This window comes from Carya illinoinensis, chromosome 4, assembly GCF_018687715.1.
Source record: "Carya illinoinensis cultivar Pawnee chromosome 4, C.illinoinensisPawnee_v1, whole genome shotgun sequence".
Lineage (NCBI taxonomy): Eukaryota > Viridiplantae > Streptophyta > Magnoliopsida > Fagales > Juglandaceae > Carya > Carya illinoinensis.
Window position 1 is genome coordinate 37,738,411 of NC_056755.1, and position 27,824 is coordinate 37,766,234.

Genomic DNA, 27,824 nt, shown 5'->3' on the forward strand with positions numbered 1-27,824 from the left:
CTATATAATATCCAAACTTAGATCTCTAAAATTATATTTGTGAAACTCAAAGTAATGTTTCTAATTTAAGCAAGCATGATGATCTCAAGAATTATTATTAGAGCACTTAGGGATGTAGCACGAGAAGCCATCGAATCAGGTGTAAAACAAAAAAAACAAAAAAATTATCTTTTTATTTTTTCTTATATTCTTAAATATTTTTTAAAAAAATAAAAAAAAATTCAGACATTTCTTTAATTACTAAATAAAAAATATATACATTTAGGATACAAATTCGGAACCCAAATTCGGGTCCCAAAAATTTCTCTAATTATTATTATTATTATCATTATTGTCGCTCACACTGCATACTTTATAGATGGCTACGAACCCAATAGATCGTAGCATTCTCTCCGAAAAGACAGGATCAGCAGAACCACACAGACGATAAAATGAATTCCAAAACTACGTACCCCTGTTAAAAGAAAATAAGATAAAATGAAAATGACAAATTATTTGGAGATGGTGATCTTTCTTTATGCAGGTACTGATAATTTATTGAGAGATTAGCTCAAACAAAGTTTTGAAATCTTTGGAAGCAATCCCATCAGGTCCGGCAGCTTTCACTACAAGCTCTTTAAGACCTCTGATCTTCTCCCTCATCCTCCTTCCATGTTGATCATGTCCCAGAACGAGCTCCAAGCTCTTGACCATTCCCTTCTTTGTAAACACCCCTCCCTCAACCCTAACCCCTATTCCCCACACGTCCTCTACCATCCGTCCGTTCATCTTATTGTCACCTAAGATCGGCCGGCAGATCATCGGAACCTCACCGACAATGCTCTCAAACACAGAGTTGTATCCACAGTGTGTAACGTACACGCCTACCGCTTTATGTGACAAGACGTGAGCCTGGGGTGCCCAGGGAACTATTTTTCCTTGCTTCCTTGTCCAAAGAAAAGGAACGCAACTCGCTTCCAGCGCCTGCGCTAAAGCTGCAAACTCGTGGGGTGGCACCACCGCCACTGTTCCAAAGCTTATATATGCTACCGATGTTGGCTTTTGCTCGTCCAACCATGGGAGGCAGCCTGTGGCGTCTGAATGTGATGGGGGTAAGGGTGGAGTTGGGACTATTAATGTGAGAACACCCACGTACAGAATATCTTGGAACTTGGACTTGAGATCCTCGGTGAGTATGGTTGAGTTTAGTTCTTGGAAAGAGTTCATGACAACAGCATTTGCTCGTGGCAGGACCTCACTAATTCTGCGCAGTGTGCGTGCGAAAATTGATGAAGAATTTGAGTGATTACCTTGAAGTATTTCTTGGGGGGAAAAGTCTAAGTGCAGTCGTGTGATGCAAACGGCTTGCAAACGGCTTGCCGACGTGGGTTATTTTAATATTTTGCGAAACGCACCGTTTCACTTAAAACTAAACGGTGACATTTCGAAATATCTGAAAGCTCGAAACCCTCACTTCCCTCTCTGCTCATTTCGACATTTCCCCCCTTCCGAAACCCTTCTCCCCCTTCTCCCCCTCCTCCGTATCTGCTCTGATTCGATTTCCCCCAAATTTCCCCCCTTTCTCTCTGGTTCTCCCCCTCCTCCGTCTCTGCTCTGCTGCGATTTCCCCCAAATTTCCCCCCTTTCTCTCTGGTTCTATTTCCCCCAAATTTCCCCCCTTTCTCTCTGGTTCGATCGAAATCCCTTCCCTTCGAAATCATTTCGAAATCCCTTCCTTTCGAAATTCCTTCCTATCGAAATCCCTTCCCTTCGAAATCCCTCCGAAATCCCTCCGAAATCCCTTCGAAATCCGTCCGAAATCCTAACCCCTTCCGAAACCCTAACCCCCTAGATCTAACCCGAACCCTAACCCGTACCCATCATCCCACACCGAAACCCTAACCCTAACCCTAACCCTAACCCTCTCCCCCGAAACTGGTAATTAGTCGCACCTCTCCAGGTTTTTCATTTACATTATTATTTCATTTTTGCATTATGGTATTGTTATATTTTAATATTTTAGCATGTTTGTAATTTTTGTATTTGTTGTATAGTTGCCATTATTTGTATTTCATTATTTTGTGTATTTGCAAGATTACCATTTCATATTATGTTATTGTAATGAATATTTGGAAGTTGGACTTTGCATCAGTATTATAAGTTCCATGTAATTCTGAAGAATGTACGTATAATAGCCATAATTCCTTCCATATAACTAGTAGGTCATGGCTAGTTATGATCCTCACTTATAGCTAATAATAAATAATTATTAAAATAATTAGATAAGAGTTGTAAATGAAACTTGTGTCCTATCTGTTGAGGAAGATTTGTATGATCTATTAAAATTAACATAATAATGAAACCTTGGACCCGACTTCTCTTAGACAGCAAGCTTGACTTAAAGCTAGGTATCTGTTAATTTGTTCCAATATATGTATCTTTGAGACATCCATCCAAGTGTGGTGTACATGGTGTAAGCTAGCTAGCAGATTCATAATACAGTCTCGAACAATTTTACTTTAATTTTACTATTACTATGAGAAAAATGCTTATATTTGACACGTTATTTGCAAATGAAAATTATCATTTCTACTAAAAAAAATCTATTCTGATCATCAATAGTCATTTTTGTTGTGGTATGCATGAGTATGATTTGTATATGAAGCAAAGCCGATGGACCATTAATATATGATATTGATGATCAATAGATGATCAATAAGGGTTATAATATTAGCAATTCAATTAGAAAAAGTTCAAACATGATGATAAAAAGTCAATACAGAAATGCCATTAATAGACACTCATGTGCTTCATATGATCGGTTCAACCAAATTGGCACATAATAGGACCTACACATCATTCATCATGTGGTGGCATATATGCTTAAATTTTAAAAGATAGCTCATGCATGTAGGGTTTTTTTCTCTAATTAATTTTCTAAGGAGGGTCCTCTCTCTCTATATATATATATATATATATATGGAAGCTGTTACGGTCACCACTCCCAACTCCCACTAGGAGTTACTGAAATGCCATTATAGTATTTTTTGTGTATTTTTTCTACATGTATTTTTTTACAAAAGATTTTGAAGGTTTCAAACATATATAATATATATATACTCTCTGATATATACTCTCTGATATATACTGATGTGGGGGCTCTGTTTACTGATTATATCATGATAGCAAATGAGTTCTGCTTCTCATTCCGGGTCAAGTTTGGAGAGACCACTGTGCTATTGTGGCTCCCAAGCGAAGCTTCGGATTTCTGGAAAAGCAAATACTTTTGGCCGAAGGTTTTTCAACTGTCCAAACTATAAGATGAATAAACAATGTGGCTTTTTTGAGTGGATTGATCTTCAAAGTGAGCAAAACAGTTGCTGTAAGCTGACCTTGGAGTTAGCTGAACGGAGGCACGAGAGGGTACTTCATCAGCGGCTCCTCATCGAAGAATCCAAATTAAAAGCATTGGAGAAGAAGTATAACCGAGTCTTCAAAGTATTAAAACTGACATGGTTATTTTTAGTAATAGTTGCTGGTATACTTTTGATGTATGGAACCAATTATAATGTATCTCAGCCATGTCTACAACTCATGTAAGAAACTGTACTTATTTGCAAAATCGATGGTTCAGTTGAATGTAGTAAATGTGTTGAATGGTGTAAATGTGTTGAATGTTGTAAATGTGTTGAATGTTGTATTGACTATGAATATTGGAGGTTTTTTGCGATTTATCGATATAGTAGTAAATGTATTATAACTGCTGATGTTTCAGTCTGTTTTGATTAGAAAATGACACTTTGATGTTGCAGAAAATTTGGTACCCAAGTACAATTATAATGCATCTGTTTTTTTGATTTTTTCCTTTCTTACAAACAACAAAATTGCTTTGTATGAATATCACTTTTCCTATCCACGTTGGCCATTCATTTTGCAGCGGTTAGTTAAGGGGTACTTATATGAAATCGGGAACCCGAGTCATGTGTATCCAGTCATGAGGTATGCCTTAAATTTTCCAGAAATTCGGCTTGTACGTGCAATTTACCCCATACCCGATCAAGACTAAATGAACTCCACCTGAAATAATGAAACACAAACTTCTTCTAACTTTTGAGAACCCATCTTAGGCAATTAACCCCCAACACAAACTGCTTCTAACTTGTCCTTCTCCAGCTTCTTCATAACCTATACGTAGATGACCAAATAATACATTTTTCCAAAAATAACCTATTTAGCCAAATATAAATACAGCCATAACTATTATGATAATTTGTATAAATAAAAAACACATCTGGTACTTATACCCCCTCCAAATACGAACTTACCCCTCCTGCCTCCATAACCTGTTAACATTATGTAAACCCAATAGCCTCCTCCTTCTATCCACATACATAATTACATCAAATTTGCATGGTATAAGCAACCCAGTATTTTCGAAGGAAATCAAAAAGAATAATGAACTATCCACATGGTATAATTACACCAACCACCAAAATAACCTTTTCCAATATATACAATTTTCCAAAAAAATGACACTTATAGTAATATTAGATGCAACCAATAGTTTATCTGACCTAAAAAAATTCTCTGTACATTTTTCCTATATCAAATAAAAAACACGCTCGATTTCTCAACCATTTTCCACTAGTATTGCCATGCTTGTGCTCCATCTCCACCCAGTGTGCTCTCGCTCCGCGACATCCAATCAAAATATATCTGAACCTTTGATAGATATCCACACATTAGCCTTCGAAAGGGATGCTGACTAATTGAAATGTGCAAAGTTTAGAAATCTTACACTTTCTTGAGTACCAATCATGGGATAACACTGTGTGGCGCTAATGCTGTCCAGTACCTTTTAATAGAAAAACAATAATTTATTTACAATTTTAAATAAAACCAACCATTAAATAAAATGATATATACAAAGTGCTCTTTCTGAATACCTGCCCTTCTCCGGAATTGGTGATATCTACTTCTGAATCCCCAAATAAATTCCGGCACGTGCCCATGGGAGCTATATCTCCCTCATCTCGCTAGCAATCAAGTAAGGTTTAAATACTCACTAGAAATAATTGAGAAATAATAAAGTAAGGTTTAAAACATCCACCTGTTTGCGCTTTCCTCCTGCTTGTGCTTTTTTCTGTTTGGCTTTAACCTTCCGCATATCTGTCTCCATCTTTGATGCTCTTCTAAGAGATGGGGGTCTCCCTTTCCCTCTGACAACAATTGGACTCTTTACTCCTTGTGAACTACCAACTGCAGCAGCTGTGTCCAATGTCGTAACAAGTTCTAAATCTGTGGTTGCAAAGATCAGTTTAGAAAACTTAGTTAACCTCCCATTGATATTATTATACATGAAAAAATAAAAAATGTGATTTAACATTCAAACCTTTTTCACAGTTCATAGATAACGGGTTATGGTTCTGACGATATAATCCAGTCATCTCATGTATCCTCTTCTTTGCATCTTCAAATTGCTCGTTACATTCTACCGCATAGTCGATCATCTCATAACACATATTCAATAGAATTGCATGTCTATTACCATTTGCCCTCTCATCCCCTGCATCGTAGCTACTTCGAATTAATGTGTATCTCCTCTTGATGTCCTTTCTCCATCGATCTAAAATGTAGCCTTCTGGCAATGATTTTATACCGTTTGATTTGAATACAGCCAAAATGTGCCTACATAATATCCCTCTCATCTGAAATAACCCACATGAACACTTTGCTTTTCCTGCCTCGACATTAAAATCCACTGCATATGTAACCTGTTTTGTGAACTCCTGAATACGAACTTCATCTTCTACCAAATAATTCTTCATTACCCCATCCGATGTCTGCAGCGCTGGATCCAAATCAAGCACGCCAATTACTTGTTGTTGAACTTCTTTAAATTTGGCATTGGTGTACAGCTCTTGAAATTTCTTCTCAATTGGAGATCTAGATACGCAGGGAATGGTGCCGCTAAAGGACAGGAATTCTGCCTCACATTCATTTTCAATTTTCTTCTTCAACGCATTGTCAAACTGATCAACAAACTCCTTCAAATTTGTCTTCGAATGGACATAACCGTCAAAAAAGGCGTTCATACTCTCGCTCCGCTGGGTTGTACTCATTCCAGCCTAAAAGTGCTCTTTCAGGAAAACTGGTACCCAATGCTCGCGCTCGGAGTATAAACTTTTCAACCAAGCATTCTCATGTAAGTGGTATGTGTTAATAAACTGGGACCAATGCTTTTCAAACTCGACAATAGTTTGTGTGTCGTACACACATTTCATCAGCTCAGTTTTCAGGCCACTTTTGTACGCAGCATATGAACCCAACTTCTCTGGAACTTTCTTGAGTATATGCCATAAGCAAAATCGATGTCGAGTTTCTGGAAATACTATCGCAATTGCATTTTTCATTGCTCTGTCCTGATCAGTAATAATAGCCTTTGGAGCTATTCCGTCCATACATTGCAACCAAGTTTGGAACAGCCATGTAAACGTCTCTGTGTCCTCACTGGAAATCAACCCAGCTCCCAAAAGAATCGACTGCCCGTAGTGATTTACACCAACAAATGGTGCAAACGGCATCCCATACCTATTAGTCAGGTACGTGGTGTCGAATGTGACGACGTCACCAAAATACTTATACGCAGCCCGACTACGTGGATCTGCCCAAAAAACATTTTTTAACCTCCCATCATCGTCTAAATCCATCAATGCAAAAAAACCGTTATTCTTGTATTGCATCCTCATAAAATAATCACGAAGTGCTCCAGCACCACCTGCACCAAGTCGTAGATGGCGGGCTTTGTCGATGTAATTCCGACAATCCTTTTCCAAAAATGGCAGGTTCTCAAAGCCACCTGCTCCAACTACAAGAGATCCGTAACTCTTGTTCAGCCGAATACCAGCTAAGTCGTTTGTGTCAAGGACCCTTTTAACAGTCTCATTCACTTCTCTGTTACATCGAAAGAAGCGGGATTTCTGAGGGCTAATTACATGATTATGTGAGTTATTCACTGTTGTCAACCGCATCTTTCCCTCGACTCTTAAGGCATTAATCCTTGCCTTACAGTCCGTCTTTCCCGTCGGACGTGGGTTGGCGATATTGGAACTCTTAATCCGAGCCTTCCCTCCCCGTGCACAACCGAGGGTGACATATCTGACACTTTGATCCTCTGACCTCTCACTCCTTTGTGTCATCACTCCAAACCCGCAATTTTTAGCATACTGCTTATAATAGACCATCAAATCTTCCAATGAATTGAACTCCATCCCCGGCTTTGGCTCCTCAATGATATCATTACAATCCGAAGATGGCAACACATACGGTGTAGATGGAGTGCCATCGTCAGTTTCCAGTTCATCTAGTCTATCCAACAGATCTTCATTGCAACCAACTCTTGCGGAAGTGCATTGCTCTTCAATGTCTATGCATACCGTTAAGGGAGATGCGTGTTCTTCTTCACCACCCATGGCCTGTACAAGTTGATAACTATATTATTAACACACATGAAAAGGCAATTGCTAATCGCATAAGAAATTAAAAAGGAAAAAAATTAAAACTCGGCAATAGTTATGGCATGATAAATAGTTTCAAAATAACCTACTTGGGTCCCATTAAAAAACAGCCATGATAAAATTGATGAATTCTTTTGGAGGGATTTGCATCTTTATAATCTAACTATTGAGTAATAATAGTTTAAATTTCGAAACTATTACAAAATTACCTCCAAAACTAGCTACCTAAACTTCTTGTACTCAACCATTATATATTTGATTTGATTTGATTTAGATACGTGCAACTCGCAGTAGCAAGATAGAAATAATTCTAGCTACCTACACTTCTTGTACTTGCATTTGCTTTGATATTTTGTGAAATTACCATCTTGCGAGCTTATCATTCAGATTTCTACATTCTTCTAACATCTCAATATATAAATTTTATTATATAATTTATATTTTATCAAAGAAGCTAATCAATTTTAAAAGAATTGAAGCCCTTTTAAATTATAAAGGACGTATGAATCTCCATCCTGTTTAACTTGTTGAAACGCTCGATTTGTCACATTTTTTTCCTCAATCGCATACTCGATACCCAAGCGGATGCTTTCCATTCAAAATCCACATTACTTGATATTTCACATTTCTAAACTGGGACCAAAATTTTCAGATTTTCACCATATATCACTAATCCAATTGTTTCTTCTAATTTGGTTTACAACAAGTAACATAATCAAACAGTTGCATAACAACTTCATTAAACCAAATAATAAAATACAAAACTGTATCCAATTAAAAATATCCAACTGATTTAATAATAAATTAAAAAATAAAAAATTCATTAGCCAACAACCTGTTTGTAGGCAGCATATATCTAGATTAACTTGCATATAGTATTTGGGAGGTTATCAATCACATAATTATATTTGTACTCATCAAGCAACGTAAAAAAAAAAAATTAATCAAACCAATATTATCGGATGCTTGTAAAATTATATAAACAAAAGTATGTATGTAATTAAGAGAGTAATAAGCTTCTTTTTCATTTCAGATTTCCCAACCTAGTGAGCTTATGTAAATTATTACAATTCCTCCCTTCCATAATCAATGTAAATTATGTAAACAGTCATATTATATTGTATCAACATGCATGGGAAAACCAAGCTACACGAAATTCATGCTAATGCTACACGGGTATTTCATCCAATCAAATGCAAAATATGCCAAATTCATGCTAATGCTACACGAAACCAATCCAGAACTGTAAACAACCAACACATATTGATCCTCATGTGAAAACCATAGTTACACCAATCCACTGCAAATCCCACGAAACAGAGCCAAATCAGAGTTTTTCATATATCAAACAACTTATAATCCAGTTCAAGACCCATGTTTATTTAAGTAGAAAAACCATTTGTTTACATTCACAGAACCAGAACCTGCCTGTGGTGGTGCCGACGGGGTAAACTCAGAAGCTGACCCACGAACCAGAACCGACCCACGACACTCACCCACCTCGCTGACCCGAACTGCCCAAACTGCTGGCCCGAACTGCTGGCCCACCGAGTTGACCCGAGGTTATGGCCCACGAAGCTGACCCAAACCCAGCCCACGAAGCTGACCCAAACGGCTGACCCAAACGACCCTCGGGCTTGACCCACACAATGCAGACCGGGCCGAACTCAAACCACCCAACCGGATGCCCAACCCAACGACTCCGTACTACACCAACGATTGTATAACTGCAGAACGGCGTGGATCTGGAAGAACCAACAAGCCCGCTTGATCTTCAAGAATGGTTCCTCCTCGCACACGCACATCAAAAGCGGGAACGAAATGGTTTCAATATCATTTCTTCCGCTTTTTCATTCGGCTTTTTTTTTTTTTTTTTTTTTTTTAAATATTTTAATATTTTATTATTATTTTAATAACGGCCACGTCAGCTGCGTGCCGCTTACATTTGCCGTTTGCCTATAGAACTACTCTTCTGGGGGTAAGTCCCCGAAGCGCATTACGGAGAGTCCTGGAATGGCATCCAGGGTTTTGTCAATAGGGTTTAGATCTCCCCCTGCACCGCCATTACCATGAGCTTCACCGCCACCGCAAGCTTTAGCATAAGTCTCGTGGATGAGAGCACTGTAAATGTGGGCAGAGAGGTCGTAGGGTGCGGGAACATATAAAGGGACCCACTTTACATGCATGTCCGCAGCCATATCGCAGCCAAAGACCAAGAAAGCATCGCTCAAGATGCAGGTGATCTTTCGCTGCCCAGTCTCGGCCACTGCCATATCCATGCCTTTTTGGAAGCTCTCAGGTGCAGCCTCAAGGAACAGATCCGCTTCCTTGAGGGGATTCCCGGGAGTGAGGACATGTCCCTCCGGCACGCCATCCGCAACATCGTAGGATTTAAGGTTATGTGGGAGGTGAGCTCCTGAGGTGGCAGAGAGCTTTTGGTTGGATTTGGCAGTGTTGAGGAAGGAGAAACTCACGTCAGGGGCGGCCGATGCTAATCTGGAAGTTAGGTTGAGTAAAGGCCAGGGATGGCAGCCAAATGGAAAATTGGAAATGCCAAAACTGCAACATGTTGATTTTTTCCTGATGAGCTTTGATCACTCATATTTTTTTTTTTTGGCTTGACTTGATTTGCTGATAGATAAATAGGACCAGCGGTAGGTAAGAACTGAGAGAGATTTATAAAATATATTAATAGCATTAATAGCATCACATGACATTCCAAACTCTTCGTGACTGTTGACAACAAATATTAATTATTGAGTACTACTGAATGGTAGCTTTAAACCTAAGTCTGACTGGTAGCCAGTTAGATAATATTAATTACTACTTGGAGGGCATCGTTTTTCGTAATGGACGGTGTTAGAGACACCGCTGATTGCTCTAATTGGCAGTTACTGTAAGGTAAAAAAAAATTATTTTTTTTATATTTTTAAATATTTTAAAAAATATAAAAAATATATAATAATATTAAATAATTTTTTTAATAATTAAATAAATAAAAATAAAAATAAAAATAAAATATAGCTAGTGGTAGCCCTCGACGGGAGCCACCACGGCCTTTGTGTTTTCCTTTCGTAATAAGCTTTTGAATTCCCATGCCTCGATAGAATATTATTGCTATCATTAAAGACTAGGATTCTGCAGTGAAAGGGCTGTGGCAGATAAGATTGATGCCATCAATCTGATATTGCCTTTTGCCTCTTTGAGTCCTTTAAACTGTTGCTAGGACAACCATTTTGAATTAAAGCAAAAAAAAAAAAAAAAAATTAATATAAAAAATTATGGATAAATTGTGAAATAATCGGTGATGTATGATTATCCAATCCAAATACTCTACACACTTCGTCCTAATTTAATAGCCGCCCTTTTTATTTTATTTGTGTAAGATGTTCGAGACCATTAACGTACAGGAATGCAAAACACGTCACTACAGTTACTGCCGTACGTGGAATAGTATAACAAATTCAACGTACTCTTTAGCATTCACATTGACTTGACCGTTTGATTCAACTTTACATAATTCAACTCAAAAATACTTAACATTAAATTAGATAAATTTAAAATAATTTAAACTTTTGTTACAGTAATTGATTAAAGATGAAAGATTACTATTCATTCATCAAATATTAAAATATTAATTTTTCATTTCAAACAAATAAATTAAATTAATTAGATGAATATAATTAACATTTAACATTTAGAATATAATTACTATTAACATTTAATAATACTTTTTTATAATATTAATTTAATATAATATAATTATTATTAACATTTAATAATACTTTTTTTAATATTAATTTAATTAGAATATAATTACTATTAGCATTTAATAATACTTTTTTGTAATATTAAGAAAATATAATATAATTATTATTATTATTAACATTGAATAATACTTTTTTAATATTAATTTAATTAGAATATAATTATTATTAATATTTAATAATAATTTTTTAAATATTAATTTAATTAGAATATAATTACTATTAACATTTAATAATAATTTTTTAATATTAATTTAATTATAATATAATAATATTAATGTAATGTAATATAATTATTATTATTAACATTTAATAATACTTTTTTTAATATTAATCTAATTAGAATATAATTATTATTAACATTTAATTGGTAGAATTACAAAATGTGAGAAAATAAATTAAATAAAAAATTTATTAATTTAATAATATTTTATTATTATATAGAAAATAAATGGCTAATCCAATGTGGGAATTGAATTTTGATAGAATATGTAAATATAAAAAAGTGTTGATATTGACTAAATTTAAAAATAAATTTAACCAAACCAATGCTAATACTCTTTGTATGCCTACGACAATACGCTATCAAGCAGGCTGTTTCAATTCTGATCATATACAGGCTACATATCGGGCCCTTTTCCCGTAGATCGATTCTGGCTTTTACTGAACTTTTTTTTTTTTTTACTGATTTTAATATTAGGATCGTCGAATAACTCATTTCTTTAGATAATGTATATATACGAATTCCATAACTACTAATAACCTAAATTAAATAAAGCAATTAAGTACTGTTTGGCCATTTGAATTTTTCATCTTAAACACAAAATTCTCATCTCATCATTACAACTTTCTTAAATCCCCATACAAAATATAATAAACAATTCAACTTTTTCTTAATTTTTTTAAATATAATATTTTAATATTTAATCTTAAAACTCAAAATTTTCATATGAGAAATGCTTAAGTCACTGTTGGTAGTTCCTGCCAGGAGTTATTGCTGGCCCTTTTTCTTTTTTTATTTTTAACTTTTGTTTAATGATTAAGTAAATATTTTTTTAATAGTAAAAATATAATAGTAAAAATAAAAGTTTAAAAATAAAAACATACATTATAACTAGTTGTAGCTGTAGTGCTACCCTTAGAAAAAAAAAAAATAGTAAAGGATGATTTATGTCCAATCTGTTGGAAACTTGAAAGGAAACAGAAACTATTCAGCCTGTAATGTCAAGGCAGAAGACAAAAAAAAAAAAAAAAAAAGCATAGGCTGAAAATGGAGTTGTAGTGATGTGAATTTCAGCCTACTTTAGCAGAAGATGAAGCAACAGTTTCCAACAGAAAAGCTTGAAAAATTAGGAGTCATTCTTAAAGGGGTGTGGACCAGTCGAAATAAATTCATCTTTGAGTATCGCTTTTATAGTCCTAATTATGTCATAACTTCTACTTTGGTGAGTCTCTCTGGTTATAGAGATGTTCAGAGGTTGAAAGGTGAAGCAGATGAGAAAACAAGTGGTACTATTTGTATTCAAACCAGATGGACAAAACCTTGGTCCAGAAGAAAGAATGACAAAAGTGATGCTGCTTTAGATATGGATAATAAGAAACTGGGTATTGGATTGATAGCAAGGAACTGTAGGGGTCGGGGGAGATACTATTCTCATTATGTTCTGGTCAATTTTCTACTGGAATACCATATCTTGAAGAGTGTAATGCAGTACTATAGAGGGCAATTAAACTTTGTCAAGAACTTAATATTAAAGATGTGATCTTTGAAGGTGATGCAAAAAAGGGGATTAAGGTTGTTAAAATTTTAAATTAAACCAAAATTATAAACACAATTAAATTAAAAAAAAAAAAAACTTAATTAATCATTTTCCAAAGAACAAAATGTAATTATATTAAAAATTTAAACGAATAAAAATACACCCAGTACTTCCTAAATCTTTTAAAATTTGCAATAATATCTTACCTTATAAAAAAATGTTAAAAATTCTAGAGTGATCCAAACAAAAGTCTACACATGATGTGAAAGTAGAATGTGATCTACCTCAATAAAATAGGAAAAATACTTTAAGAAATCGAAACTATTTTCAAAATAACAAAAAACTATTTAAAAAACTAGAAAATATAAAAAAAAATCAATTAAATTTATTTATTGAATATAATAAATTCTATATTCTCATTGTCATCCAGCTTAGACAATGATAATACTCTCTCAAAGACGGTAATGGGCAACAAGCCCTTTTCATTGTCATCCAATCCGATGTCATCAAGAGTTTACATCAAATTACAAAACACACACACATTAGACATACTCTTTAATAAAATTTCCTCACCCCATCCAACTTCAAAAACCATCAACAAAAGAATTGGAGCAGTAAGCACTACGAAAATAACACAACGTGAACAAACAAGGATCATAATTCAAGAATAAAAGTTTACCACAAAACAGAAAGCTCACTACAGAACAAAAACCTTTCTATAACTCCAGAATAGAAACAAAAAGCTTAAACTGGGTACATGACTCTAGAAATAGATCCATAAATATCACTAAGTACACGACCCATCCAAATGGATACTGTAGATTGTCCACCTGGGCTCAGTGTTTTAAAAGAAGTTATGGATACTTAATATCACCAGCAGCCGCAATCACTTAGTCAAAGGGGCAGAACCCATATCCCGTGACAAACAAATTCATAACTCAGCTAAATAAACATGCATAATATCTCCATTATAAAAACAGTGAGGAAAAGGAAACTTCACTTGGCAATTTGTATACCTGAGAAATTACCCATCTTCACTTCCAATTATATCGCCATGCCAAGTACCAGTTATCTTAAGCCACAATATTTTTTCTTTAACATTTCTAGCAGGTGCATCAAAGCCTTGTAACAATCCCCATTTGATACTGCAATCATTGCTAATTCGCTACATTTTTCCATCAGAACTTTAAATCTTTTTACTCTCAGATCATCATAAATATTGATAGAAGTATATCTTCGATACAAATCCTTCCTCCATTGGTCAAGAATATATTTTGATAGCAATGATCTAATGTGTCTCATGCAGAACACAATAAGAGCATGTCTACATAAAATTTTCCTAATTTCAAACAATCCACAAATGCATTTCATTTCACATTCATCTTCATTGAAGTAAACCCAAAACATTACTTGTTTAATGTTGTCATCAACATTTAACATATCTGACACTTGATAGGTTGAAACTACACCTTCAATTTTGATAAGAGAACAATTGCAAGATATCATCCCCACAAACTCTTGTTGGACTTCTTTGAACTTTGCAATGGTGTACATCTCTTGATATTTTTCCTCAATAAGAGAATGAGATATACATGGAATCATGCTATTAAAAGAATTGAAATCAGCTTTATCCTCATTATCAATCTTTTTTCTCAAAACGCTATCAAATTGGTCAAAAAAATCCTTCAATTTGGTCTTTGGGTGCATAAAACCATCAAAATATGTATTCAAATTTTCACTCCTTCGTGTAATCCTCATTCCAGCCCAAAATACTTTTTTCAAATATGCCGGTACCCAATAAATCCATTCACTATATAACCCACGTAACCATGCATTGTCATGAAGATTATAAATATCAAGTAGCATTTACCAAATCTTCTCAAATTCATCACAAGTTTGAGAATCTTATAGACAGTTTTGTACGACACTGTTTAAGCCTCAAGTGTATTGTGCATGCGATCGAAGCTTTTCAGGGAGTTTTCTCATAATGTGCCATAGACAAAATCTATGTCAGATTCTTGGAAAAACTATTGCAACTACACTTTTTATAGCCTTATTTTGATCTATCACAATTGCACTCAGAGTTTGACCATTCATGCATTCCAAAAATGTTTGAAATAACCATACAAATGTGTATGCATCCTGACTTGATATTAAGCCTACTCCAAAAAATATTGATTGACCATGATGATTCACACCCATAAAAAGAACGATTGGTATTTTGTGTCTATTAGTCAAGTATGTTATGTCAAATGTAACAACATCCCCAAAACTTTTATATGCTGCCCTACATCGCAGATCAACCCAAAACACATTTATCAACCTATTATCATTAAAATTCATCACAGAATAAAAGCCATTACTCCTTCTTGCATTCTCTAGAAAAACTTACAAAGTGCTGCACCACCTCCTTTACCAAGCTAGAGATATCTTTCATCATCAATAAAATTGGGGTGATCTTTCTCTGCAGACGAAAGATTCTCGACCCCCTCTCCTTCAACAAGTGGGTTAAAGCCTTACTATGTAGAAAATGTATCACATTACATAACCTACAATAGGAATATATTCACCTGGCTTCCCCATGGATAGGGGTGGGGAGTTGAAAAAGCAATGAATGGTGGAAAAAATGAAGGTGGCATAGCTCCATAATACGCCTAAATGAGAGCTCATCAATAAGCTTCTGACATGAATATCCACAATCAAAAAAATAAGCATTGCCATCACAAACCTGCATTGTGCTTGACCAGCTTGACCAATGGGGATAAGATGTTGTTGGTATTTCCTATGAACACATATAAGAATGTTTAAAAACAAAAAATAAAATGAATAAATAGAATAAAAATCAGTAAGTGGGTAAGCAGAAAGATGAGGATACCTGAATGCAAGAAGATGGTTTAGAAGACTTAGGAGTTCTGCTTTCTTTCCCTTTCCCCATCTTATTGTTTCATGAAATATGTGATACCCTGTGTTTATGTATATTTTTATTAAATGATTATTTAAATTATTATAATTAGCATTTCTTTTATTTTAAATTAAACATGTTTCTCGTTATATTGTTTTATAATTTTTTTAAGTTGTGAGATTTAAATAATGTGTTTTTTTTATATTAATAATTATTTCGTATTTAAATTACTCTCTAACTTGAATTGTTTTATTGTTGGGCTTTAACTATTTTATTTTATTAATATTGAGTTCTAGTGTTTTTATTTGGCTTTTATTTATTTTATTGTTCTCTTTATTTTAAATTAGTTTATTGTTGAATTTTATTATTTTATTTTACTAAGTCATTGTGTTTAAATTATTTTATTCCAGTTTGCCATTTTAAAATATTTTTTTGTGGATCAATTTTGATACTCGATTTGAAAAGACTGGATCTCATTTTCTTTCCTTTCTTTTTTCTTTTCCTCTTTTTCCTTTTCCTTTTTCTTCTTTCTTTTTCTTCTTTTCTTTCATATTCTTCCTCCCCTGCCTTCCAGTCGCGTGACCCCCACGCCTATTTTCTCTCCTCCCAACCTGCCGCCGTTTGCCGGAGTCTAGCATCACCGCTGACCTCGCCGACTTCCCCTCATGCCGGCAACCAGTTCCCTCCAATCCCAACTCCTGCCTCACCGCCACTTTCCCCTACAGCCCTTTCCAAGTTGCAGCCTCCTATTACTCCAGCGCCACTATCTGCGATTTTCAGGCCACCGCACCACCGCCAATCACCTTTCTCCAAACCGGCAACGTCCCCATAGCCTCCCTATGCCACTCCGAAGCCCTTACCCATCGCAACTCCTTCCTCTCTCTCTCTCGCATGGCTGACATCTGCTGCTAGGCCACCGTGGGTCGTCCTCTCAAGCCGCCACCAAGCTCCACAAACCCCCAACCACCGAACCAACCCCTCACAGTAGCCCATTTTCCCTCGTACAAGCCCAACCCGAAATGGGTTCCCTTTTCTCTCACGGCGAGGTCCACCATCGTGCCACCACCCATGGCTCCAAACCACTACCACCTGCCTCCCAGCACCTCCCTTAGCTCCTCCATGCCCCTCCATAGCTAGCCAAGCTTCCTCTTCAAAATTCCCTGTTTTGGACCCACAGCAATTGCTTGGACAAGCACTATCCGTCACTATTCCGTCACTTTCGGCATCACCCGTGATCTTGTGCGCCTTTGATCTTTCAGATTTATTGCCTTTAAAGCGTTGTAAGTATTTTTCAAACTTTCTTTAAGATTTAAATATATTTTTTCTTTAATAATAATTTATGATTGGTTGGTTGTGCCGGACTGAGTCTGATGAGTCAGGGGTCGGATGGATTTGAGAATGAAGTTATTTATGTTTGGATGATTGGGATTGTTGGGTATTTTGTGTCATGTCATTTTCAATATATGGTGCATGCATGTACATGTGTTGGAAATTGAAAACTGAATTTTTAAGTGTTAATGGATTTTTGGGTGCGTGTGTATCATGACCCCAAGCCGAGATGGGACATTATCTCGGTGGAGCTCCTCTGGTTATTCAGGAAAGAAAAATACTAAGTAACATCCTCTGGGTTGTCGCTGGGTGACAACAGGCTCTGACGATATGGTAACGCTATCGTGCCGACTCTATGGTCCCTCGGCTAACGGAGACTAGAGAATGTCTGGTCATGGTATGCGCTGGGCGCGGTGTTGGGTATCACTCGTGTAGATGTCACAGGCGTAGTCATTACCTATCGTGTGACATAGGAGCCAGAGTGTGCGGATGATCCCTAGAAGAGATCATGGTGCATACAATAAAATTGGAAACTAGTTTTGATATTAGATATGGGCCATTTTCTGAAAAAATAGCGAGTTTTGGTTAAAGGATATTGTGGGTCATTTTATGAAAAAATGGTAGGAATTTGTAAGAGGATTTTTGTGGACCATTTTCTAGGAAAATGGTGGATTTCTTGTTTTGGGCCATCTTCTGGGATAATGGCGATGAAATGTTTTTAATGGAAATGTTTGGGCCAAAAATTAGAATTTTTGGCATGCGTTGGAAAAATGTTTATTTTTTGGAATAGATTATTTTTGGATTTCATGCATATGGCATCATGTTCATGCATATTTTTAAGCTTATAATGTACTTCTATCTTATGAGTTGTTTGGATTATTACTTACCTGTAGTACCGTCTTTGGTACCCCAGATTTTGATGCAGAGGACGAGGAGGCTGGGCCCAAGGAGGTGGCTCTGCTAAAGGATTGACTGGTGCTCTTAGCTATTATTTGGAAATTATTTTCCCTGTCTTTAAATTATGTATTTTGATTTTATGATGTTATTGAAACTTGTAATATTTTCGGTACACTTGTGTTAAGCGAGATTGATTTTAAATCTGTATTTAAAATTTTGATACTTAGTTGAATGACTTTTATTAACTGCTGCATTATTTTTGTTGTACACGTGTTACATGTACACACACTTAGTACTTAGCGATGGGATGTGTGACCCGTGTTGTCATCATCCCGACGTCTCGATTTTCACGTATCTGTACGTGGGAGTTGGGGGCGTCACAAGATCCCTTCAGGTCCCTATAGGATCTCAACCATAAAAAAATATCACTTTCGAACAAGTGGAGAAAACATATTGATAGACAATGAAGACATGGAGACAGCAAGTCAGTGGTGGCAAAAATATTGAATAATTTGAGGCATGGTGAAGAACTTTCACAGATATCTCAATGAACATCGAATTAAGCAAAAGTTTAAGAAAATTTAACTATAAACTAGAGGTTCATCCAAAGGGTTCAAGCAAAATAGATCATTATCATTTTTAAACTGTATAAATCGACTCCTAGCGACAACTCACTAATAATTTACTTGGATACGTAAACAATCTTTATAATGTTCACGGATATACTAGTTTCCTACAAATTTGTTGTTGCTTTGCACTCGCACCTTTGTGCCCTGAATCTTTGTCAACTTAATGAACATCAACTAACTTTTGAAGCACAAGAGCAAAAATTGCAATTAAAAATTGAAATGGAGGAAAATGGCTCATATGGCTGAACCCACATAGTTGCGTATGGTTTAACTTTAGAGCATTTGTAACCATTCTATGCAACTTTAATGCTGAGCTAGATAACAATAGGGTTGCTCTCCTCAAATTTTCTCAAAAATTGAAAAAATGGGGGCCAAAACGGGTTGGTGCCTTGATTCTCTATACATTTGTTGCAATATGTTTTGGCCATATAATAAGGATAGCAATTTAAGTTTCAAGATTCTCATATAGATCACCAAAGAAAGGAGTTACAGAGGCTAATATGGGGGCATTGATTGCTAAGCATCTCAAGGTAATATCTTATTAGAAGGCAAGTAGGTTTCTTTACTGTTATTGCAGATGCAATCAGTTGCTTTAACAATATATCAAGGTGTCAATATGCAAAGTTACCATTATCAAATCCACTAATTCATCTCGCTTGAGATGAATATTTGAATTGTAAGTCGGCATTTGCCTTCTTTAGAGTTTCCACATTATAGTTATCACAACAAATATATGGATATATGACTTCGGAAACCGAATGATTTGTAAGTCTACATTTATTGGGTATTTTGCTTACTCCTACACAAAGATGGCTTGGAAGTCTTAAGCTTGTTTCTCGGCCAACTCACCAACAAGATTCGCAAACACAGATCATAAAGAGAGAGGGGGCCTTACCAAGATAGTGGAAGAACTTTGAACGGCGTCTGCCGTTATTGCACCTACCACCAGTCCATCACCCATAACATCGAAGATTGCCATTCCTTGAGAGGAGGAAGAGACCAGGTGGATTGGCTAGCGTAGAGATATTCCCCCGCTCACCGGCCATAGAAGGTGTGGAGGAGGGAGGTCCTGAGAGAGAAGCACCGAGAGGGACAATATGCCAAGGAGAGCCGAGAGCTTGAGGCAAAGGTAATCTAAGTGAAGACCCCCACACGACCGCCCTCATTCTCTACTACAAGAGGGACCCCCACAGGGGAGATCAAGACCATTGTTGAAGGGCCTCGTCAGTGGACGTGTGACCTCATCCAGGCGAAAGGCACAAGCCTGAGAGGTTCAATACAGAGAAGTGTACTCAGCCGAATAATGCTAGGCCAAGTATAAAAGAAGCGAGCAAACCCCCACAATCTCCTCTAGAGAAAGCGGTGAGAAAGGGGTCCTTTATCTGCATGACGATGCCCTTGTGGTAACCATGTTAGTCGCCAACTTCATTACGAGAAGGAACCTCATCGACAACGGCAGCTCAGCGAACATCCTCTTCTAGGAAGCGTTCACCCGGATGGGGATAGACGCCGCCCTACTCCAACTGGTTCCAATGCCACTCAAGGGTTTCTCCAGAGAAACAGTTCAACCAATTGAGACCATCACGCTATCCTTCTTGGCGGGCACTACTCCCTACACGACCTTTACCATGGTCAACTTCTTGGTGGTGAAGGCCCAATCATCCTACAAAGCCATAATCAGTTTGCCAACCCTCAACAGCCTGAAGACAATCACCTCCACCTACTACCTGAAGATAGAGTTCCGAACCTCTCAAGGGCTAAGGGAGAGCCAGGGAGAACAGGTCCTAGCACAAGAGTGCTACATGCAGGAGTTGACGCCTAGAGCTAGCGGGATAAACCTGGCACGCCCCCCAGCCCATTGAGAAGGTAAAGCCTCATGTGAAGAGGGCGGTGAAGGAAGTTAGATATACACCTCACATGAAGCCGCGGCCGATATTCATTGACAACTCCCCCTGTCGAGCTGGAGGAGGAGTGGAGGGGCGCATATCATGAAGAGCAAAGAGAGCAAACCGCCACTATCCCAGAATTCTTGCAAATTTACATTTTTATCTTGTATAAACTTTGTTAATGAAAGTATGACTTTTTTCAGGAATAGAATATGTCAAATCAATATCTCCCTCGATGTATATCCCCATCAATGTAAATCTCTATCAACAAAATCTATAATGACAAGTTACTTCCCGCAGAGCACCAAGAGGATAAATAACGCCTAAGTGTTAATCTATCCTTCCTGCAGAGGAGTGCAAGCGAGCTTTCGGCTACTTGACAATTTACCTTTCTCATGAGGGTCAACAGGTGGGAGCGGGTTCAATCTCAAACTGTCCGGTACTTACCTCCTTGTGGGGCTTCAAAGGGCTAGCTCTCCCTCCCAAGTGGGAGAGCGGGTCAGGCCCTTCGGCCACCTAACAACTTACTCTAACCTACGCCACAACGAAGAGTAAGATCAGCATCAACCTCTCCCACTTACCTTCTATGTGATGCCAACAAACGAGAGTGGTTGAACCCAATGTTTCAAGTTTCGTGTAATTATATATCTACATATGGATTTTGATGATAACAAATGAATTCAAAAAATAAAGGAATCTCAAACTCAAGTTGTCTACACAATGGAGTCAAGCACATCAAAGAATCAAGCATGAGCAAGAAGGGAACAAATTCACATTAAAGCTCATAGAATAATGTTGTAAATCTCTTAAAAATTTGAAATTAGGATGAAGGCTCAAAATTAATATTTTATCATAAAACACCAAAATATATTTTCCACTTGTGTATGAATATTTTGAAAATTAAATTTAAAAATTTGAAAGATGATTGATTGTCATCTTTCACATGTGCATGACATGATTAAAGGTTTGAATTTTAAAAATATTAAAGATGATTGATTGTCATCTTTCACATGTGCATGTTTTATTTGAATATTTTCAAAAGTAATTAATGCTCCTTTTGACTTATGTAAAAGGTAGATGATTTTGTTTGAAAATTTTGAAAAGTAAATAGTACTCATTTTGTCATATGCGAAAAGTAAAAAGATTAGGTTTGAAATTTTTGAAAAGTGAAGGATGTTGTCTTTGACAAATGAAAAAAAAAACTTTTATTTGAATTTTTTGAAAAAGTGAATGATGTTGTTTTTGACATGTGAATCTTTTTAAATTTGAATATGAGGTCTCATATGCCTATAAATAGATCATTTGAGAGCTTCACATTTACAACACCAAGAGTATACAACATTCATTCAAACATTTCATTCTCTCTTCTCTAAACATTAAGCATTAACCCTTGTTCATTTTGAGAGAGATATAGTTTACGTTGTATTGTTCTTATTTCACTCATTGAGGAGTATTCTCTGATAATTACCCACTATCAGCTCTTATATCAGTAAAAGGGTGTGTATAACCCTTGTGTATGTAAAAAGTGTTCTACACAGGGAATAGTTAAATCACTACGTGTAAGGTGATTATAAGTGTAGAAGGTGTTCTACACGGTTCATTTGTGTCGGTGTTGTTTAAAGGTGTAATAGGCTTCTATCTCCACTTAAATGAGGTTGAATAGTAAATTTGGAGATTCTCAAAGGATAGTTCGAGACGAAGATGTAGGCAGTGGGGCCGAACCTCGTTAACATACTAAGTTTGTTTCTCACTTATCCTTACTCTTTATATTTATTACTATTTGGTATTTTGTTTATATTTTATATTGTGTATTTGATTTATAATTACTTATTTTTAAATACAACCAAATTTGGTCCCCCTCTTGTATTAGTCATCTGGGTAATAAGTGGGTACAGTTACAAACTGTCTAAATAAACTACCTCCCCACGAGGGTCAACAGGCAGGACGGATCCCCGCGGTGACCTAACCTGACCTTCTCCACGGAGGAGAGCTGGTCCAACCCCTCGGCAACACGAACTACTTACCTTGTCCCCGCCATGGTTAAAGGTGAACCGACTTCTTGGCTGTCCGACATTTACCTTCCCTGTAGAATACCAAAAGCCTCAATAGAATTCTGACATAGGATTCTGCATTGAAAAGTCTGTGGTAGATAAGATTGATGGAACTCTGACATTACCTTTTGAGTCAGAGTTCCACCAGCACTATTCTACCAATTTTTCCACTAGCACTATTTATGGCAGCATCCTAATTTATCTCGTAGACACCTTCTCTTGATATCGACTCTGCATTAATAGCAACAAGTTATGATGGCTTCCATTAGATTTTTAAAACGTGAAGTACTGTTGTTAATTTAAGTAAGCTGGATGATCTCAAGAATTTTATTTATTTATTTATTTATTTATTTATTTATTATTATTATTATTATTATTATTATTATTATTATTATTATTATTATTATTATCATCGTTTACAGTACTGCATATTTTATAAATAAAAATTCTATATACAGTTATTTTTATGACAATATAATTGATTATATATTAAAAAAATTAATCCAACCAATTATATCAATAAAATACATAAATAATATTCATATACGTAGCATTACTCCTTTATAAATGACTACGTACCCACTTCATTAGAGCATTCTCTCAGAAAAGAAAGGAGCAAAACTACAGAGACAATAAAATGAACCCCCTAAACGTATGTACAGGGTTTGAAAGAAAATAAGTTGAAATAAAAATGTCAAATTATTTGGAGGTGATCTTTCTTTCTGCAGGTACTGATAATTTATTGAGAGATTAGCTCAAGCAAAGTTTTGAAATCTTTGGAAGCAATCCCATCAGGTCCGGCAGCTTTCACAACAAGCTCTTTAAGATCTCTGATCTTCTCCCTCATCCTCCTTCCATGTTGACCATGTCCCAGAACGAGCTCCAAGCTCTTGACCATTCCCTTCTTTGTAAACACCCCTCCCTCAACCCTAACCCCTATCTCCCACACGTCCTCTACCATTCGTCCGTTCATCATATTGTCGCCTAAGATCGGCCGGCAGATCATCGGAACCTCTCCGACAATGCTCTCAAACACAGAGTTGTATCCACAGTGTGTAACGTACACGCCTACTGCTTTATGTGACAAGACATGAGCCTGGGGTGCCCAGGGAACTATTTTTCCTTGCTTCCTTGTCCTCTCGAGGAACCCGTTCCGCAGAAATGCTTTGAAGTTTTCCCTAAGAGACCAAAGAAAAGGAACGCAACTCGCTTCCAGCGCCTCTGCTAAAGCTGCAAACTCGTGGGGTGGCACCGCCGCCGCTGTTCCAAAGCTTATATATGCTACCGATGTTGGCTTTTGCTCGTCCAACCATGGGAGGCAGCCTGTGGCGTCTGAATGCGATGGGGGTAGGGGTGGAGTTGGGAATGTTAGTGTGAGAAAACCCACGTACAGAATGTTCTGGAACTTGGACTTGAGATCATCGGTGAGTATGGTTGAGTTTAGTTCTTGGAACGAGTTCATGACAACAGCATTTGCTCGTGGCAGGACCTCCCTAATTCTACGCAGTGCGCGTGCGAAAATTGATGAAGAATTTGAGTGAGTACCTTGATCAAGTATTTCTTGGGGTAAGTCCCCGAAGCGCATTACGGAGAGTCCTGGAATGGCATCTAGGGTTTTGTCAATAGGGTTTAGATCTCCCACTGCACCGCCATTACCATGAGCTTCACCGCCATAAGTCTCGTGGATGAGAGCACTGTACATGTGGGCAGAGAGGTCGTAGGGTGCGGGAACGTATAAAGGGACCCACTTTACATGCATGTCCGCAGCCATATCGCAGCCGAAGACCAAGAAAGCATCGTTCATGATGCAGGTGATCTTTTGCTGCCCAGTCTCGGCCACCGCCATATCCATGCCTTTTCGGAAGCTCTCAGGTGCAGCCTCAAGGAACAGCTCCACTTCCTCGAGGGGATTCCCGGGAGTGAGGACATGTCCCTCCGGCACGCCATCCGCAACATCGTAGAATTTAAGGTTGTGTGGGAGGTGAGCTCCTGAGGTGGCAGAGAGCTTTTGGTTGGATTTGGCAGTGTTGAGGAAGGAGAAACTCACGTCAGGGGCGGACGATGCTAATCTGGAAGTTAGGTTGAGTAAAGGCCAGGGATGGCAGCTAAATGGAAATGCCAAAACTGCAACATGTTGATTTTTTCCTGATGAGCTTTGATCACTCATTTTTTTGGGCTTGACTTGATTTATAAGATATATTAATAGCATCACACATGACAACAAATATTAATTATTGAGTACTACTGAATGGTAGCTTTAAACCTAAGTCTGACTGGTAGCCAGTTATGTAAGCACTCACCTAATATTACTCCAACCTTAATTAGAACGAAAATGATATAAGACCAACTATATTACAAATTGTTTATAACTTATTACAATAAAAAAATTATTATTTTATTTACTTTATATATATATATAAAACATGTCAATTCAACCTAAGTTTATGTTATAAAACAAAAATAATTTTATATTTTAATATATTATATTTAATTTATATATAAACTGTTTTAATTAACATATTTTTTTAATTTAAAGATTTTTTGTCAGAAAAAGAGAGTCAAACTGTCTAGAAGGCAAGCTTACAATTTAAGCAAGCCGTTAAAACGTCGAGTACTGCTAGCTAGTAGCTACTGGGCGTGTGCACGGTGGCTAAAGCCTAAAGGCCTATGGCGGCAGATAAAGATTGATGGAACTCTGACATTACCTTTTGATTCCTTTGTGATAAAATTATGCCAATTTTTCAATCGGCACTATTCGTGGAGTATCCTAATTTACCTTATGCGCTTTGCTACACGCAGTCAGGAAATATAGTCGGTATGCAGTCAGTTATACAAAATGAATAAAAAAAATTATAAAAAAATTATTTTATATTCAGAGAGACCTGCATGAATTATAAAAATCTATAAAAATAATTTTTTTTCATATAGGTCCTGTATTAATTTTTTTTATATAGCCGATTGCACGCTGACTGTATTTTCCGACTGCACAAATCATTTCTGTTACCTTATAGACTCTTTTTATTGATTTCTTCCATAAACATGTCGACTCTTCGTTAATAGCAATAAGATTATGATGGCTTCTGTTAGTATCGGGTGGCTCAATATAAATTGAAATTTAAGATGAAATTTAAATTAGTTATTGATATTTATATATGAAATAAAATATAATTTATTATATAAAATATTTTTTAAAATTTTTAAAAAAATAAGATTTTATTTAAAAATTTTAAATAAAATTTTTTTAAATTTATATTAAATACTACAACTTAAAATAAGACTTTAATATAAATTAAATATCTCAATTCAGTAAAATTTTAAAAAATTATTTGAAATATAAATAATTTATTGTAATAAATATATATTAAATTTAGTATTATAGGATCTTGCAATGTTAAAAATATAAAAATTATTTAAAATTTTATATAAAGAAATAGTTTTTATTTTTTTTAAATAAATAAAAAAATTATTTTTAATTTTAAAAACCTTACATAGGACGGCAATAGCCTAACTTTACCATTAAGCCAGCCCTGCTTAGTATTAATAAAGTTTTGAAGCTCCAGTTTTGTTTTTGGGACAATAGAGTTTGGGTGAGAGAAACACGGCTTTCCCATGTATAATATTATTCCTTCTATGGCAGATCAGCGGGGCAATCGTAACATCTTTATATAGCTCATCATGCTGTAGATTTTTTAGTAGCTGACTCCACACCTCGAGGAAGGAATTGCTATGGCCTGACATCTTCTATATCCCTGGGTTAAGGCACATGTCAAAGGTAACTTCTTAACCTAACCAAACCAGACCGGTCGGTTCGGTCTAGCTCTAAACTAATCCGGTCTAATACTCGTTTCTATTTAGCAAAATTAGTACAATTCTAATTTTGATTTTTATAACACCAGTTTGAAACAAACCAAAACGATACATGTATATTACTTTAAATTTTTTATATTATATAAAATATTTTTATATTATTTTTTATATTATATATAATTTTTTAAAGTATGCTTTTGTTTATCAATAAAATTAGAAAATTTGAATGGGACTGAAATTAAAAAAAATTGGAAGCTTACGTTCAATAATGAATTGGTCCTGTATCGTTATCTAAATTTTCAAATTCAATGTATACTAATTTGGTTCTAAAAAAAAGTGTCCAAAACTCATCATGTACCGTTACACCCATAATCGAAATACTCTACACACCTCATCCTAATTTGGGCATCGGAGATATATCCCATACCACACTGAGCCGCCGTCCTCTTTATTTTCTTCGTGCAAGTTGTTGGAGACCATTAGCAGCAATGCAAAACACGTTCACTACAGTTAGCGCCATACGTGGAATAGTATAACAAATTCAACATACTTTTTGTATGCCTACGACAATAAGCTATCAAGCAGGCTTTTTCGATTCTGATCATATACAGGCTACATATCGGGCCCTTTTCCTGGCTTTTAGTACTGAATTCTAATCATATTCTATTGTATTTCAGATGATATTCCACATTAACAAGTTTGTCCTATTACTACTTATCTTTAGGATCGTCGAAAAACTCATTTCTTCAGATAATGTATATATACGAATTCCGTAACTACTACTAATCTAAGTTAAATAAAGCAACTAAGATTAGAAAAATAATAGGAAAGTATGATTAATTATGTCCAATCTGTTGGAAGGAAACAGAAACTATTCAGCATGCTTTATGAACTTGTCCTTCAGCCTGTGTCTGGGTAGAAAAAACAAAGCATGATTGTCCAAAAATGGAGTTATAGTGATGTGGACTTCGGCCTACTTTGGCAGAAGATGCAGCAACAGTTTCCAACAGAAAAGCTTGAGGATTGCTTTTATAGTCCTAATTATGTCATAACTTCTGCTTTGGCGAGTCTATCTGATTATAGAGATGCTCAGAGGTTGAAAGGTGAAGCAGATGAGGAAACAAGGGGTATTCGTATTCAAACCAGATGGACAAAACCAGAAGAAGGAATGACAAAGGTAAACTTTGATGCTACTTTAGATATGGATAATAAGAAACTGGGTATTGGATTGATAGCAAGGAATTGTAGGGGCCGGGGGAAATACTATTCTCATTATGTACTGGTCAATATTTTACTGGAA

The 27,824-nt window shown here is 36.2% G+C and overlaps 4 protein-coding genes across 4 annotated transcripts; all 4 read right to left on the minus strand.

The window, feature by feature from the left end:
* Positions 1–514: 514 nt before the first annotated feature.
* Positions 515–1,700, minus strand: LOC122306484 (anthocyanidin 3-O-glucosyltransferase 7-like). The gene is made up of 2 exons (XM_043118915.1): positions 1,454–1,700; positions 515–1,316 (listed from the first exon to the last, which is right to left on the minus strand). Exons 1-2 carry the CDS (start codon positions 1,698–1,700, stop codon positions 535–537), a joined length of 1,029 nt encoding a protein of 342 aa, XP_042974849.1. The 3' UTR covers positions 515–534.
* A 4,407-nt stretch (positions 1,701–6,107) lies between these two features.
* LOC122306485 (protein FAR1-RELATED SEQUENCE 5-like) lies at positions 6,108–7,451 on the minus strand. Its single transcript, XM_043118916.1, has one exon. The coding sequence runs from the start codon at positions 7,449–7,451 to the stop codon at positions 6,108–6,110; it is 1,344 nt and encodes a 447-aa protein (XP_042974850.1).
* Positions 7,452–9,355: 1,904 nt separating this feature from the next.
* Positions 9,356–10,134, minus strand: LOC122307046 (flavonoid 3-O-glucosyltransferase-like). Its single transcript, XM_043119654.1, has one exon. It carries the CDS (start codon positions 9,773–9,775, stop codon positions 9,461–9,463), a length of 315 nt encoding a protein of 104 aa, XP_042975588.1. The 5' UTR covers positions 9,776–10,134; the 3' UTR covers positions 9,356–9,460.
* Positions 10,135–23,456: 13,322 nt separating this feature from the next.
* Positions 23,457–24,884, minus strand: LOC122306487 (anthocyanidin 3-O-glucosyltransferase 7-like). The gene has a single exon (XM_043118917.1). The coding sequence runs from the start codon at positions 24,882–24,884 to the stop codon at positions 23,457–23,459; it is 1,428 nt and encodes a 475-aa protein (XP_042974851.1).
* Between the last annotated feature and the right edge of the window lie 2,940 nt (positions 24,885–27,824).